The sequence below is a fragment of the Hippocampus comes genome, unplaced genomic scaffold (genome assembly GCF_001891065.2).
Source record: "Hippocampus comes isolate QL1 unplaced genomic scaffold, H_comes_QL1_v1.1 scaffold53, whole genome shotgun sequence".
Classification (NCBI taxonomy): Eukaryota; Metazoa; Chordata; class Actinopteri; order Syngnathiformes; family Syngnathidae; genus Hippocampus; species Hippocampus comes.
In genome coordinates this window covers 674,739-688,155 of record NW_017805707.1, presented here as the reverse complement: position 1 = coordinate 688,155, position 13,417 = coordinate 674,739, and the positions used below count along the sequence as shown (strand labels likewise).

Here is a 13,417-nt window from a genome sequence, read left to right as displayed (position 1 = left end):
AATTGTTGCTCAGTAAACTTTGATACCTTCTTCACTGACCATTAGTTATCAAGTTTCAACGTTGTAAATTCATGTTTAGTTATATTTGTGATTGCAAAAAAGTGACCGCATGGAGCGACACAGTATTTGGGATTGCAAAATAGTGACCCGCCCAGAAAACGTGACGTTGCTTAGGTCCGTCAACCCGGAAGTGGCACTGTCAGGCGTCCTAGCCTAGCTTGCTAGCTCAAACTGTAGGCTACGTGAAATCATGAGGACTGTGAGACACTCACGCCAGTGACAGCGCTCCTCGGGGTTGTGAGCTTTTTCAAAGGAGTCACCGGGAGACATTTTGCACGGTATTTGTGTAAGTTACCGCCATGTGACCAAATGGCAGTTTGCGACTCTTGATCGTTTACGACTGCGGTGTTGCTCCCCATTGTCGGCTAGTTAGCTTCGCATCACGACTGCCGCGGTGAATCATTCCTCGAACCTTTAATAGAGATACTTAAACTACTGTGCGTTAACGTCACAGAGTGTTCAAATGTTAGCGAGCTGCCGTTGTTTAGTAAATCGCGTTATCGCTGTCTGCGAGCTGTCCGTGACACGACGAGCTCGTCATCAATAATGTTATTGATGTGATTGTATTAAATTCATGATCTGTATGTTCAGTGATATTCATACAGGCATTCCAAGCAGTAGGAAGGAGTATTGAAGTGGAAATAATCGTTCCCAAGATCCTGTTGAGAATACCGCGACTAAATAATTAACGGATTGTGTATTAAAATCCTCAGTTGTTGACAGTGAGCCTGGAAAATGTGATCATAATTAATGTAGGAACACTGAAAAGGTTTCTGGCATGCGTACAAATCCATTCCTTATTAGATTTCCCAGAGGCTGCAGGAGAACAATAATGTACGGACTCAGTTTTTCATTTCATGTCTGCCTCCATTACAACACAGCTCAGTTTAGCCCAAATCCTGCTCAGTCACATCAACATTTGTTCAGCTGTGATCTTTTATCAGACTTCCCGTTGCCTAACCTAGCATCAACTTCCCTTTCAAGCAGGTTGAAAGCCTTACTTAGCGAGACGTGGCCCAAAGACATTTCTTTAAATAATGATTAATCTAAAAAAAAAAAAAAGTGAACACCTTACCTAACATGGGATCTGAACGGACTCCGGGCTTCCTTGCAGCTCCGGCCTCGACATGGAATCCATGCTGAACAAGCTGAAGAGCACGGTCACCAAAGTGACGGCCGACGTCACCAGCGCCGTCATGGGCAACCCCGTCACGCGGGAGTTCGAGGTGGGCCGTCACATCGCCAGCGGCGGTCCCAGCATGTGCTGGAGGATCTACAACGGCACCAAGAAATCCACCAAGCAGGTGTGTCATATGATCGCACCCCTTTGTAGTGACAGCAATGCTCATGAGGATGCGTTCCGTCATTCCCAGGAAGTGGCCGTGTTTGTTTTTGATAAGAAGATGATTGACAAGTACCAGAAGTTTGACAAGGACCAAATCGTGGACTCCCTGAAGCGAGGGGTGCAACAGCTGACCCGACTGCGACACCCCCGTCTCCTGACCGTTCAGCACCCTCTGGAGGAGTCGCGGTAACTAGTCCGCACTTTGTATGTCCACACGGGGTGGGGAGAAACACAAAGAGACCAAAGAGCACATGGGAAATTTTCATTGCTGTTTTAACAATAGGTTAAAATGATTTACCGGGAGGCATTTGTGTCATGAAGCTAACAAAATGTAAATATATGTAGAATGGCCCAAAAGAAAACATTAGTCTTCCCACCCGATCCTAGTTTCTCACTCTTATGTGTCAATGTTTTGGGATGTCCCCCCAGAGACTGTCTGGCCTTCTGCACCGAGCCAGTCTTCGCCAGTCTGTCCAACGTGCTTGGCCACTGGGACAACCTGCCCAGCCCCGTGCCCAAAGACCTGCCCAACGAGCTCGGCCACTGGAGCAACCGGCCCAGCCCCGTGCCCAAAGACATCAAGGAGTACAAGCTGTATGACGTAGAGACCAAATACGGCCTGCTACAGGTAACAGGAAAGAACCCCAAACTCAATCGGATTCAATGTCATATGTTTAGTTCTCCATTTTTATGTCATTTTAGATCTCGGAAGGTTTGTCCTTCTTGCACAGTGGAGTAAAGATGGTCCACGGCAACTTGTGTCTGGAGAACATTATTCTCAACAAGAGTGGATCGTGGAAGATTATGGGTTTTGATTTCAGCATTTCATCCAGCAACCCATCAGACACCGATGTGAGTCAAATGAGACCTCCTCTTTCCGTTTTTCTTTTGTTTTTTGGTAGTGCTTTGTATGTCGTCTGTGGACTGTTACACATGCACGACCTGTGTTTGTTTTGTGGATGTTTTGTGGGAATTTGCCTTTATCCATTTTTATGTCATTTTAGATCTCGGAAGGTTTGTCCTTCTTGCACAGTGGAGTAAAGATGGTCCACGGCAACTTGTGTCTGGAGAACATTATTCTCAACAAGAGTGGATCGTGGAAGATTATGGGTTTTGATTTCAGCATTTCATCCAGCAACCCGTCAGACACCGATGTGAGTGAAATGAGACCTCCTCTTTCCGTTTTTTTGGTAGCGCTTTGTATGTCGTCTGTGGACTGTTATACATGACCTGTATTTGTTTTGTGGATGTTTTGTGGGAATTTGCCATTCCATGCGCACACATATAAGTACAGCATGTCTGCCATTTTGTCGGCTTCACCCGCAGCCCAAATACGTATGTAAAGAATGGGAGCCCAACCGGCCACCGCTGTGCCTGCCCAACCCCGAGTACCTCGCGCCCGAGTACATCCTGTCAGTCAGCTGCGACACGGCCTCCGACATGTACTCGCTGGGTGTGGTGGCGCACGCCGTCTTCAACGAGGGCAAGCCCGTCTTCGCCGTCAACAAGCACGACATCTTTAAGAGCTTCAGCCGGCAGCTGGACCAGGTGGGCGCCGAGGGCCGACGACGCAGCCCCGACGCGCTCTTGGCTTCCCTAACGGACACTTCTGGTTCGTTGCAGCTCACCAGCATAAGTCCGGCGCTCTTGAACAAGCTCCCAGAGGAGGTGCGCGACCACGTGAAAATGCTGCTCAGCGTCACGCCCAACGTGCGCCCCGACGCCGACCAGATGACCAAGGTTGGCGCCGGCACGTGATTTCGCTTCATCCTCGACTTCCACGCGTCTGATTGATTTCTCCCGTGTGGGGGGAAAAAAAACAACAGATACCATTTTTCGACGACGTGGGCGCCATGACGCTGCAGTACTTTGACTCGCTCTTCCAGCGAGATAATCTGCAGAAGTCACAGTTCTACAAGGGCCTCCCCAAAGTCCTGCCGAAACTCCCCAAGGTGATCTCCAATTAATGACATGCTAAGAATCAAAACCGAAACGAGAAATCCCAACAAGCTCCCAGAGGAGGTGCGCGACCACGTGAAAATGCTGCTCAGCGTCACGCCCAACGTGCGCCCCGACGCCGACCAGATGACCAAGGTTGGCGCCGGCACGTGATTTCGCTTCATCCTCGTCTTCCACGCGTCTGATTGATTTCACCCGTGTGGGGGAAAAAAAACAACAGATACCATTTTTCGACGACGTGGGCGCCATGACGCTGCAGTACTTTGACTCGCTCTTCCAGCGAGATAATCTGCAGAAGTCACAGTTCTACAAGGGCCTCCCCAAAGTCCTGCCGAAACTCCCCAAGGTGATCTCCAATTAATGACATGCTAAGAATCAAAACCGAAACGAGAAATCCCGTTTTGTGCTTTGTCCTGATAAGAGAGTGGTGGTCTACCGCATCCTTCCGGCGCTCACCTCGGAGTTCGTCAACCCGGACATGGTGCCCTTCGTGCTGCCCAACGTGCTGCTCATCGCCGAGGAGTGCACCAAGGATGAGTACGTGCGCCTCATCCTGCCCGACCTCACGCCCGTCTTCAAGCAGCAGGAGCCCATCCAGGTTAGACCCCAACATTCACTCCAGAAAAAGCCGAATACGGAAGCGCGTGCTCTTTGCACTTTATCAGACACGTCTTTCTACTTCCTCCCACGCTTCTTAAGGCTAGTAACATGGTAGGTGGTCAGCCGCTGTTTGACCTTCATGGGCAGTAAGTGCTTTTGTTAACTCTGCCCGCATCCCCGTCCAGATTCTGCTGATCTTCCTGCAAAAAATGGACCTGCTCTTGACCAAAACGCCGGCGGAGGACATCAAGAACAGCGTGCTGCCGATGGTTTACCGAGCTCTGGAAGCCCCATCTGTGCAGATCCAGGTGGCCATTTTTTGTGTTTGGCAAAATAGCGTTTGTCTTGCGCTTCCACAAGAACATGATGGCAACAGTCCTTTCGATGAATCGCGCTGGAATATTCGGAGTGGAAAAAAAGTGAACCAGCGGGACACAAATGCAAAGCTGCTGTCCAAGTGTGATGCAAACGTGCAATTGCATATGATGTATGTTGTGCGGCGCCTTCCAGGAGCTGTGCCTCAACATCATCCCGACGTTCACCAACCTCATCGACTACCCTTCCATCAAGAACTCCCTCATCCCTCGCATCAAATCCGCCTGCCTGCAGACATCCTCGCTCGCCGTGAGTCTTTTTCAGCCTCTCTTGAAAACACACACACACAAATGGCAATGGTGACGTTTCCCTTCCTGTGGCCACGTAGGTGCGCGTCAACTCACTGGTGTGTCTCGGGAAGATCCTGGAATACATGGACAAGTGGTTTGTCATTGACGAGATCCTGCCCTTCCTGCAGCAGATCCCCTCCAGGGAACCGGCGGTGCTCATGGGAATCCTGGGTGAGCTTCTCATCCTGGTCTGCCTGATTTATTTTATGTCTTTTAAAAAAATGTTATTTATCTGCCGCCTTACCTGCCACCTCTTTAGGGATCTACAAGTGCACCTTTAGTCACAAGAAGCTAGGCATCCCCAAGGAGAACCTGGCCACCAAGACCCTGCCGCACTTGGTGTCACTCAGCATTGACGGCAACCTCAACCTCAATCAGGTACTTTTTAGGTGTCAGTGTAAAATTGTAAAATCAGGGTTTGCGCAGGTCAATAAAAGGGTACTATGAAATGACTGTATCAATGAACTAAAACATACAACCCTATTTCTGTTGCAGTTCAACTCGTTCATGGTGGTCATCCGAGAGATGCTGAGTCGCATGGAGGCCGAGCACAAGACCAAGCTGGAGCAGCTCCACATCATGCAGGAACAGCAGAGGTGATTTTCCATTTGAAACGCTGACGACACCAAAGCGTCCTGCTTGGTCTCTTAATATCTTGCCATCGTCTCCCGTCAGGAGTTTGAACATCTCTGGCACAGAGAAGCCATCGGAGGACGCCAAGAACCCCTCGTCGTCGCACCAGGTGAGGCTATTTCCGGTCAAGAGCGAGAAAAGTTATTGAATGATTTTGTTGTTTCATGTTCTTTCAGATTGATGACATCTTTGGCAGCACGGGGGTGAACGGGAAGGAGAACGGATCCTCCGCAGCAGCCCCGCAGCCTAATCGAGTAAGAAATCCACGTTTTTGTGTTGTTTTTAAATGACGCTCTTGTCATGGACTTTTCGATGCTGCCTTCAGATGTCTCTGACTCTGGAGGAGAAGCAGCGACTGGCTAAAGAGCAGGAGCAGGCGGCCAAACTGAGGAGTCAGCAGCCACTAGCACCACAGAGTATCAAACCGGCTGCGTCGGCCAACTCACAGGTATTTTTACAATCTGTCACTCCAACAATACTTCCTTTGACATTGATTATCGTACTACTTTCCTATCGACACATGGCTTTGGTGGTGTCTTAGAGTGGCCCAGAAAGAGCACAAAACTATATCGCTTTAATTCTTGTGTGTTTTTCTTGCAGACGAAAGATCTAACCAGCAGCCTCCTCACCAACATGGCGTCCCTGAACAGAATGTCCGTGAGCAACACACCGCGAGCCCCCATGGCGCAGGCCTCGCCCGCCATGTCCGCCTTCCCGGCCTCCCCCATGGGCGCCCCGGTGTCCAACGGCTTCAACCCGGCAGTTGGCTTTCCGTCGGCAGGCATGGGGATGAGCATGCGGCCTCCAGGTTCCGCCGGCTACGGCGGCATGGCCTCCACCACCAGCACCCCAAACTTTGGCGCTCTGGCGCAGAACCACAGCCAGATGAATATGTCGGCGCTGGACAACCTTTTCACATCCAACAAGCCCAAAGTCTCCCTGAACCAAATGGCGCCCGGAGGCGGCACCCCTTGGCTGGGTCAGTTCACTCCGGTGCAGAACGTTCAGCCCGCCTTGCCGGGGGCGCCGGCGGCGGGATTCGGGATGCAAGCGAACCCTTTTTTCAGCCCGCAGAACTTCTCTCAAACCGGCGCCAACCAAAGCGGACTGAAGCACAGCACATCCGCCAACAGCGACCTGAAAGACCTTTTTGGCTGAAATAGACCTAATGTGAAGTTGAAAAAGAGTCCACTTTTACCGTGTCTATTTTTGATCGTGCTCACATTCTGCACCCCGTTTGTATTTGAAGGACAACGTGTTACTTCTTGTATGGTGTCTTCGACAAAGCTGTGGGTTTCATACTCTTTTCTACTTGATGTTCTGTGGGGCGCACACAGGAGTTGAGTTACCGGTACTTTATGAATCTGATTTACCTTATTCAGACTCTTTAAGGATATTCAGTCGGGAGGTAGCTCGATGTGTAGCATCCGGGAAGGTTGGCCTTTTTGCAGGCCGTCTCCATGGCAACAAATCTGCAGCAGCAGTAACATAATGCACACACACACACACACACACACACGCTCTCATTTACCTTTCACTTCCTTTAAATGCAGTATGACTGGAGTATCACTTGTAGCTCGACGCTAATGCTAACAAGGTGCATTGTAGGCTCTTGTGCCTTACAGGGTTTAAATTGATTGTCTTACTTTCTGTCAAGGTGACCAATGAACGTTGAGCTTTTGTCTGTCTTGGAAAGATTTTACACATGAAGTGTACCATTCCTATTGTCACTTTTAAATAGTAAAGAAGTCACTATATATTTCGATTTCAAAACTTTTCCAAAAGTTTTTTTTTTTTTTCATTAGGTGGTGTGGAAGGTCCTCTGCAGTTTTTGTTGGGTGTGAGAGCTTGAGAGGCCTTAGGCGATGAAACTTGTGCAATAATAATGATTCTCTCTGATGGTTTATACTGCACTGACCTCCGATGTCCACCCAGCTCATCAGATACTCTTAGATTTTAAATTAAATGTGCACAGTTGTCATTTTGTGTTTCCGCTGGAAGCCGCTCTCTGAAAGTTTCTGGTCATTCCAACCACGCACACACTACTGCTGGAATTTGTGTGTTCTGTGATTTCATAATGATCTGCGGTGGTTCGGTGAAACTGTGTACATATAAAGGAAAGAATACAATCGTTCAGCAGTGTGTAGTTATTTTGTGATGGAGAAAAGTCGCTCAACTGCAATTTACACATCACACAATAATGACAATCGTTAAATCTTCACTCGTTTATATACGAAAAGGGAATACGTGAATGTCAAATAAAGTCTCCTTCAATGACGAGAATTGTTATTTTATTCCTTAGTGAAGTCACATCCGTAAACAAAGACCTCCTCCATGTAGCCAAGAAGAGCGTACCATTTCACCCAGGGGTGACACAGTAATCATATCACGCATCTATTCATCTTCCTGTCAAAATGTGTGCCACATCTTTTATATTTACAGTGTTTATTGTCGCTGCATTGATGCTGTTAACGTTTTATGGGATATATGACAGTCTGGCGTTCTTTTTGTGCGCATGTTCATAGACGTTACCCCCGCGTGTCACAAATGGTTTCGCCCGTACGTCCTGGAGCTCCTCCGAGTTGTAGGACCTTTAAACCGTCAAGATTACAACACGGGAAACTACACAGCTTCGCTTCTCAAAGCAACTATTTTTTTTTACCAGTCTCCATTTCGGGAGACTTAAATACGGTAAGGACACACTTCTAATGTACTTTATTATTTTTTTAACCAGTCGCGAAGCATTCGTTTATCGCCTCGCTCGAATGCGAGTTTTGTTCACTTATGAGAACTGCGGTGGAATCTTCGAAATACAAGCAGCTTGTTTTTATTTCCCGCAAACTCGACCGAAATTAAAAAATTGTTCGTCCTTACTACACACAAGACGACGCATTAATGTAAAAACAATTGTATTGTAAATAAGACAAAACAGTCAAAAACAACCCTAAAAGTATGACAATGGTTTTATGAATAAATAAATGTAAAAACAATTGTATTGTAAATAAGACAAAACTGTCAAAACAACCCTAAAAGTATGCCAATGGTTTTATGAATAAATGTTAGTTGGTTTAAATTGTTGTTTGAAAATACCTTTACTGGCTTTTGTTCTTGTTTGTGTATGAGTCCAGATCACGTGTACCTTGTTCTCACGAGTGTGTGGATATTTTTTTGGTCCATGTGCTGTGCTCGGAACCAAAGATTTTCCATGTAGGGATGATAGACGGGCGGCGATAGCCAATGAGGAGTGTCCATTTATTTAAGACCCGCCTCTTTCATCCACTGCTTTGTTTACGTTGTGCTGCAGCAATCTGGACCTCTTTGTCCTGACACTTTGCAGCCCACAATCATAACATTAATACACACTTCAGCCTATACTATACATGCAATATTTTCTACACGCATTCTCCTAAAATCGGTCTAAAATCCATTTATTTTGGCATTTTTGTTTCCCTCACAGACTGCAAGTAAACATGTATAAACAGGACTCTAGTAGTGCTCCAAAATAGACAAATGTCGCCGTTTTGATACTGGATTTGTGATGGAAGCGCAGATGCCAGAAATAATCCCTAGTCCGGAATCTCTCTGGATAATCCACGGAAATTAGCCTGCTGCTTTTTTACATGACCTAACTGCTCGTGCGGATGATGTAATGAGCTACAGACACACACACACACACACACACACACACATTTACACACACATGAGCAAGCACCCCCCTTTATAGTGCTATCTTTAAACCAAAGTGGGAGTGGGCATTCATTTTTAGCTCCAGATAGCAGGACTAGCACTCCGGGGGGCCTTAGATAGTATTAGACACCTGTCTAATTGTGGGAGAATGCCACTCTAAAATAAAGCAAAAAAAATAGTACATGATAACTGAGTGCACATTTAATTAAGACTTCATTAAAGAACATGTTATTCCAGATAATCAAGATAACCGTCGTTTTTGCTAAACAGCTGGGTGGGTTGCTCTTATGTCATCCTCTTCACTGCCTGCTGCCTCTAGGGAACATTTTTTGCGACACTTTTTACTTTAAAAAGACCTCAAATGTCACTGGATCCTGCAGTTGACGCGCGTTCCCGGGGAGACACTTGATCTCGCTCCCAGTGAAAACAAGCTGCTATCCAAAGTGGATTGTTGTTGTTTTCTTTTTGACTGTGGCTTGCATCATGTAGCAACCGTTTCCATAGCGATGGGCCTCGCAGAAGTTGGTGGTCTTGCAGCAAAAGACTCAAACAAGGGTCAGGGTTTCAAATGAGGGTTCTCAAGTCCAAAGTTAAGGTTTGTAATGAAACTGTATGGTCTGCCTGGCAGCTTGAAAATGCCCCTGAACAACGAGCGTCCGTCATACACCTCCAGCGGCGACGAGCAGGGCAGCGATGGTGAGTCGTCGTCGGGGCGCTGCGACAGCACCGCGTCGGCCAGCGACACCGACTGCTCGCGTGAGAGCTTCACCAGCGACGGCTCCAGCAAGCACTGCTCGCCCTCTTGTGAGTGCCCAGAATTTTTTTCTTAGATGTGGTTGGGTTTTTTTTTTCTTTTTTCATATGTGAAAGTGGGAGTTGAGATGAAGTAATGTGAAATTTTCCCTACCAGCGAGCCCTCCTAAGACGCTCACCCTGGATGAGGTGATGGGCCCCGCCAGAGACCTTTCCAACCTCACCTTGTTCCATGAGATAGTCGTCAACCGCGACTTCCATTTGGAGCCACACACCCTGCCCGAGGACAGGTAATTATCGCACATGTAAAGGTGTTATCAAACACACCCCCCCCCCTTGCCTGTTTTGAGTCTCACGCCGCAAGCAAATATTTGTACTCCCATCGTGAAACAAGTTCGTGGTCCTTGCTCGCCGAGTAAACTTTCCAAACGTACCCAGGAAAACAACTTTCAAATGTTGCGCAATCAACCGGAGCGTGATTCCCAACCACAGTGCCACTTAAGTGGTCTGAAAAGCATCACTAATGTATGACACATAATGCATCTTTGTTCATATTTCTTTGCTAGCGACATGCAGTGACAGGCAGAACAACGCGAAACAATTTCAACTAGTTGGTTGGTGGAAGGTATGACAAACCTGTGTATCCACCTGTCACCACACATGCAATAGAATCACGTGCTAAACACGCCCAGACTTCACACTGACAAAGTCTGAATTGAGATAGTGTGTTGGGAGGTTTTTCTCATTCAAAAAAAAGGTTGGGAAACATGTCTACACAAGCACGGGTATGTCTCTTACGCGCATTTTGGGGTTTTCATTCTCATGCACCGAAATTCAAAAGTTCCAAGTCGAGCAACGTTCACTTGCTGTGTTTCCAGTTTATGGAAGATGGTTCGCGACAATGTCCACAAAGCATTCTGGGACATCTTAGAGTCTGAGCTGAATGACGACCCGCCCGAGTACCAGCAGGCCATCAAACTCCTGGAGGAGATCCGAGAGGTATAAAATAAAATAATAATCACCTTGTTCCTGTCGCTGATGCGAGGTGATCCCCGTGTTGGATAGATTTTGCTGTCCTTCCTCAACCCCGGCGCCAACCGCATGCGGACGCAAATCATGGAGGTGCTGGACATGGACCTGATCAGGCAGCAGGTGGACAACGACGCCGTGGACATTGCGGGCCTCGCTTCGTACGTCATCAGCGCCATGGGAAAGCTGTGCGCGCCCGTCCGTGACGAAGAGATTAAGAAGCTGAGGGAGAGCACGGGCAACATTGTGATGCTCTTCAGGTAAAACGGACCCGCGTGCGTCTCCAGCGAATTCATGCTGACGTGAGGGCCGTGCCCACTAGGGAGATCTTCCGCGTCCTGGACCTGATGAAGGCAGACTTTGTCAACCTCACCATCGACAACCTGCGGCCAGTCATGCAGAAGCAGAGTGTGGAGTACGAGAGGGCAACGTTCCAGAGCATCCTGGACAAGACACCCGGTGAGTGGAGCGCTAACACAACCGACCACGAGATGAAGGCATTCGTGTCTGATGTCTTCCTTCTGTGTGGTGGCGTCTCCTTTAGGTGCTTTGGACAACACCACCGCTTGGATCAAAATGACTTTCGAGGAGCTACTGACCACCATGCCAAGCAATCGGGGAAAAGGACAGCCGTGTTTACCTGGACCCTTCCAAGTCCTCAATGCGGCCTTCCTACACATCCTCGTGTGGGACGCCACAAAGCACCCTCTCCCAGAGGTGAGTAGGCTCATGTTAAAATAGTTTTGTAAATGCCCTCAATGAACTGAACAGTTTAAATTGAAATGATTTCAATCAGTCAAGTTAATATAGAAAGCCGTTAATCACAAAAGTGTCTTAATGGGCTTCCCAGATCCACAAATTAGAGACGGGGGTGGGGGTGGGGTAACGGTAAAACAGGCCAAAATTGTTGCAGAATAACCTGCCTAAATGCTTTTCTTTGTGGCGCGTTCAGACGTGGATGACGGATGAGGGGCGTCTGCGAGAGGTACAGGCGGAGCTGAGGCGCTGGCAGGCGGTCAACGAGGTTCTCCTCATCGTCCACAGCACAGTCGGCGGGCCCATCCAGGGCGTGGCGGCCCTCTCCGAGCGCCTCAAGAGGATGACGGCCGTGCTCCTCGACCACATGCACAACCCGTGAGTACACACCGACGCTCAAGGTTTTGAAATTACAACCGTCCCAATGCCAAACAGTCTCACTGTATCTTGGTTGTTTTTGTGTGGGCTTTTCAGGATGATTAGCCTACAGGAGGCACTAGTGGGCGTCAGCACTCAGATCTGCAGCGAGCTGAACAAGTCGCTAGTTGAGAGGGGCTACTCCACGCTGAGCCCCGCTCAGCAGGACACCCTCACGGGCCAGATCTGCAGCATCGCCCACAAGGACAACCCCATCCGCACTCTCGTCGGTATGTTCCGAATTCTTCACCTCCGGTTTTCCTGACCGGAATCACAACCTAATGTCTCTCTCCATCCGCAGAGGACCGCGTGCAGCACTACTTCATGGCGCTCATCTGCGATCCCAAACCTCAAGCCAGATTGGCGCAAACGCCCGCTGGTCTCGCCGCCATCCGCTCCGAGTTGGTCTCCCTGGCCGCTAAGTTCCTCTCCCTGGTCAACTACAACAAGGCTGTGTATGGACCTTTCTACGCCGACATTATCAGGAAGTTGATGTTCACCAACAGCCCGCCATCGTCGTCGTCGCCGCCGCCATCTTCCCCTCCTCAGGACACTGTCACCTCTGAATGAACCCCTGACGTCCGTTTTGTTCTTTTGCAACCGAGCTGGGTTTGCCAGCAGTGACGTGTGAAGCCCAGTGTTTCCCAACCTTTATATCGCCAAGGCACATATTTTACATTGGAAACGTCTCATCAAGCATAAAATGTATGGCAATATTGACAACGGCCTGTTTAGTTTTAAAATGCAAAGCTATTGTTCTGTTAAATGAATAGCAACAGATTGGTATTTCTTTTGGTATCTAATGGCGGAGCATTTCATTTTTCTGTTTGTTACTCTACGTCGCCAGCATAGATAGATGAAGTACGATGCATTATTTGTGGGAAAGTAAAAAGAAATGTCTATGATTCTTGCATTTAAATGTATGGAAGAGTTCCAGCTTTTGAAAGCAAATTTCTATATTTAGAATCCATATAGCGTAGCAGCACACATGATGAGTGTTTAAAGTTTTATATATATTATATGAATCGTGCTACAAACCTTTTAGCCTCTTCAAGAAGCTATGAAAAAAACATTAGGGATCTTTTTGGTGTATATTTGTTGTAGGCATGAGTGCATTTTTGCGTTCGCCGTTTTTGCTCATGTAACTGAGGGAGAATTTTCCAGATGTTTGCGCTATATGTCAATTTATTCGATCGGTTTTGTGTGATTGGTGATGTTTGTTACATGACTCGGTACTCCAGTTCGTTACCGTATTCCTGGATTGGCTTGATTGAACCTGCGTGGACACACACACATAGGTGCTGAGCTCCAAAGGGATTCTGCATCCAGTGTGGATCCAAAGATGCTCAGAACAAAAAAAGCAATTATTTAACTTAGCTGAAGTTTACATAAATGTGTTATTTTCTTCTGTACTACACTTAATATCATAAAAATAAAAGTGATATTAAATTGGTCCATGCGTGTAGTTTTAAATGTCATGGGTATACTAATAAGCATTTTTGCAACAGCTCGT

General features: G+C 47.7%; 2 protein-coding genes across 4 annotated transcripts; both read left to right on the top strand.

Annotated features, from left to right (window-relative positions):
- The first annotated feature begins 179 nt into the window (after nucleotides 1–179).
- scyl2 (SCY1 like pseudokinase 2) lies at nucleotides 180–7,540 on the top strand. 3 transcript variants are annotated; one of them, XM_019883036.1, is made up of 19 exons: nucleotides 180–346; nucleotides 1,175–1,364; nucleotides 1,434–1,591; nucleotides 1,835–2,033; nucleotides 2,108–2,257; nucleotides 2,732–2,953; nucleotides 3,029–3,145; nucleotides 3,232–3,357; nucleotides 3,786–3,962; nucleotides 4,064–4,075; nucleotides 4,150–4,272; nucleotides 4,475–4,588; nucleotides 4,668–4,800; nucleotides 4,889–5,007; nucleotides 5,125–5,225; nucleotides 5,305–5,371; nucleotides 5,439–5,516; nucleotides 5,588–5,710; nucleotides 5,863–7,540. In XM_019883036.1, the coding sequence occupies exons 2-19, from the start codon at nucleotides 1,188–1,190 to the stop codon at nucleotides 6,418–6,420; spliced, it is 2,754 nt and encodes a 917-aa protein (XP_019738595.1). In that variant the 5' UTR covers nucleotides 180–346; nucleotides 1,175–1,187; the 3' UTR covers nucleotides 6,421–7,540. The 3 variants fall into 3 exon arrangements, with proteins under 3 accessions (XP_019738595.1, XP_019738594.1, XP_019738596.1); XM_019883035.1 differs by having other exon boundaries at nucleotides 1,168–1,364; XM_019883037.1 differs by lacking the exon at nucleotides 4,064–4,075 and having other exon boundaries at nucleotides 181–346; nucleotides 1,168–1,364.
- Nucleotides 7,541–7,643: 103 nt separating this feature from the next.
- tcp11l2 (t-complex 11, testis-specific-like 2) lies at nucleotides 7,644–12,967 on the top strand. The gene is made up of 10 exons (XM_019883038.1): nucleotides 7,644–7,953; nucleotides 9,578–9,753; nucleotides 9,860–9,992; nucleotides 10,581–10,701; nucleotides 10,768–10,991; nucleotides 11,054–11,190; nucleotides 11,276–11,448; nucleotides 11,684–11,865; nucleotides 11,962–12,134; nucleotides 12,206–12,967. Exons 2-10 carry the CDS (start codon nucleotides 9,585–9,587, stop codon nucleotides 12,472–12,474), a joined length of 1,581 nt encoding a protein of 526 aa, XP_019738597.1. The 5' UTR covers nucleotides 7,644–7,953; nucleotides 9,578–9,584; the 3' UTR covers nucleotides 12,475–12,967.
- Nucleotides 12,968–13,417: the final 450 nt, after the last annotated feature.

Coding starts and splice junctions, on each gene's coding strand:
- tcp11l2 (XM_019883038.1), top strand. CDS start 9,585: ATGCCCCTGAACAACGAGCGTCCGTCATACACCTCCAGCGGCGACGAG. Junction 10,702..10,767: donor TCCTGGAGGAGATCCGAGAG/GTATAAAATAAA, acceptor CGTGTTGGATAG/ATTTTGCTGTCCTTCCTCAA. Junction 11,449..11,683: donor CAAAGCACCCTCTCCCAGAG/GTGAGTAGGCTC, acceptor TGGCGCGTTCAG/ACGTGGATGACGGATGAGGG.
- scyl2 (XM_019883036.1), top strand. CDS start 1,188: ATGGAATCCATGCTGAACAAGCTGAAGAGCACGGTCACCAAAGTGACG. Junction 5,226..5,304: donor ATCATGCAGGAACAGCAGAG/GTGATTTTCCAT, acceptor GTCTCCCGTCAG/GAGTTTGAACATCTCTGGCA. Junction 5,711..5,862: donor CTGCGTCGGCCAACTCACAG/GTATTTTTACAA, acceptor TTTTTCTTGCAG/ACGAAAGATCTAACCAGCAG.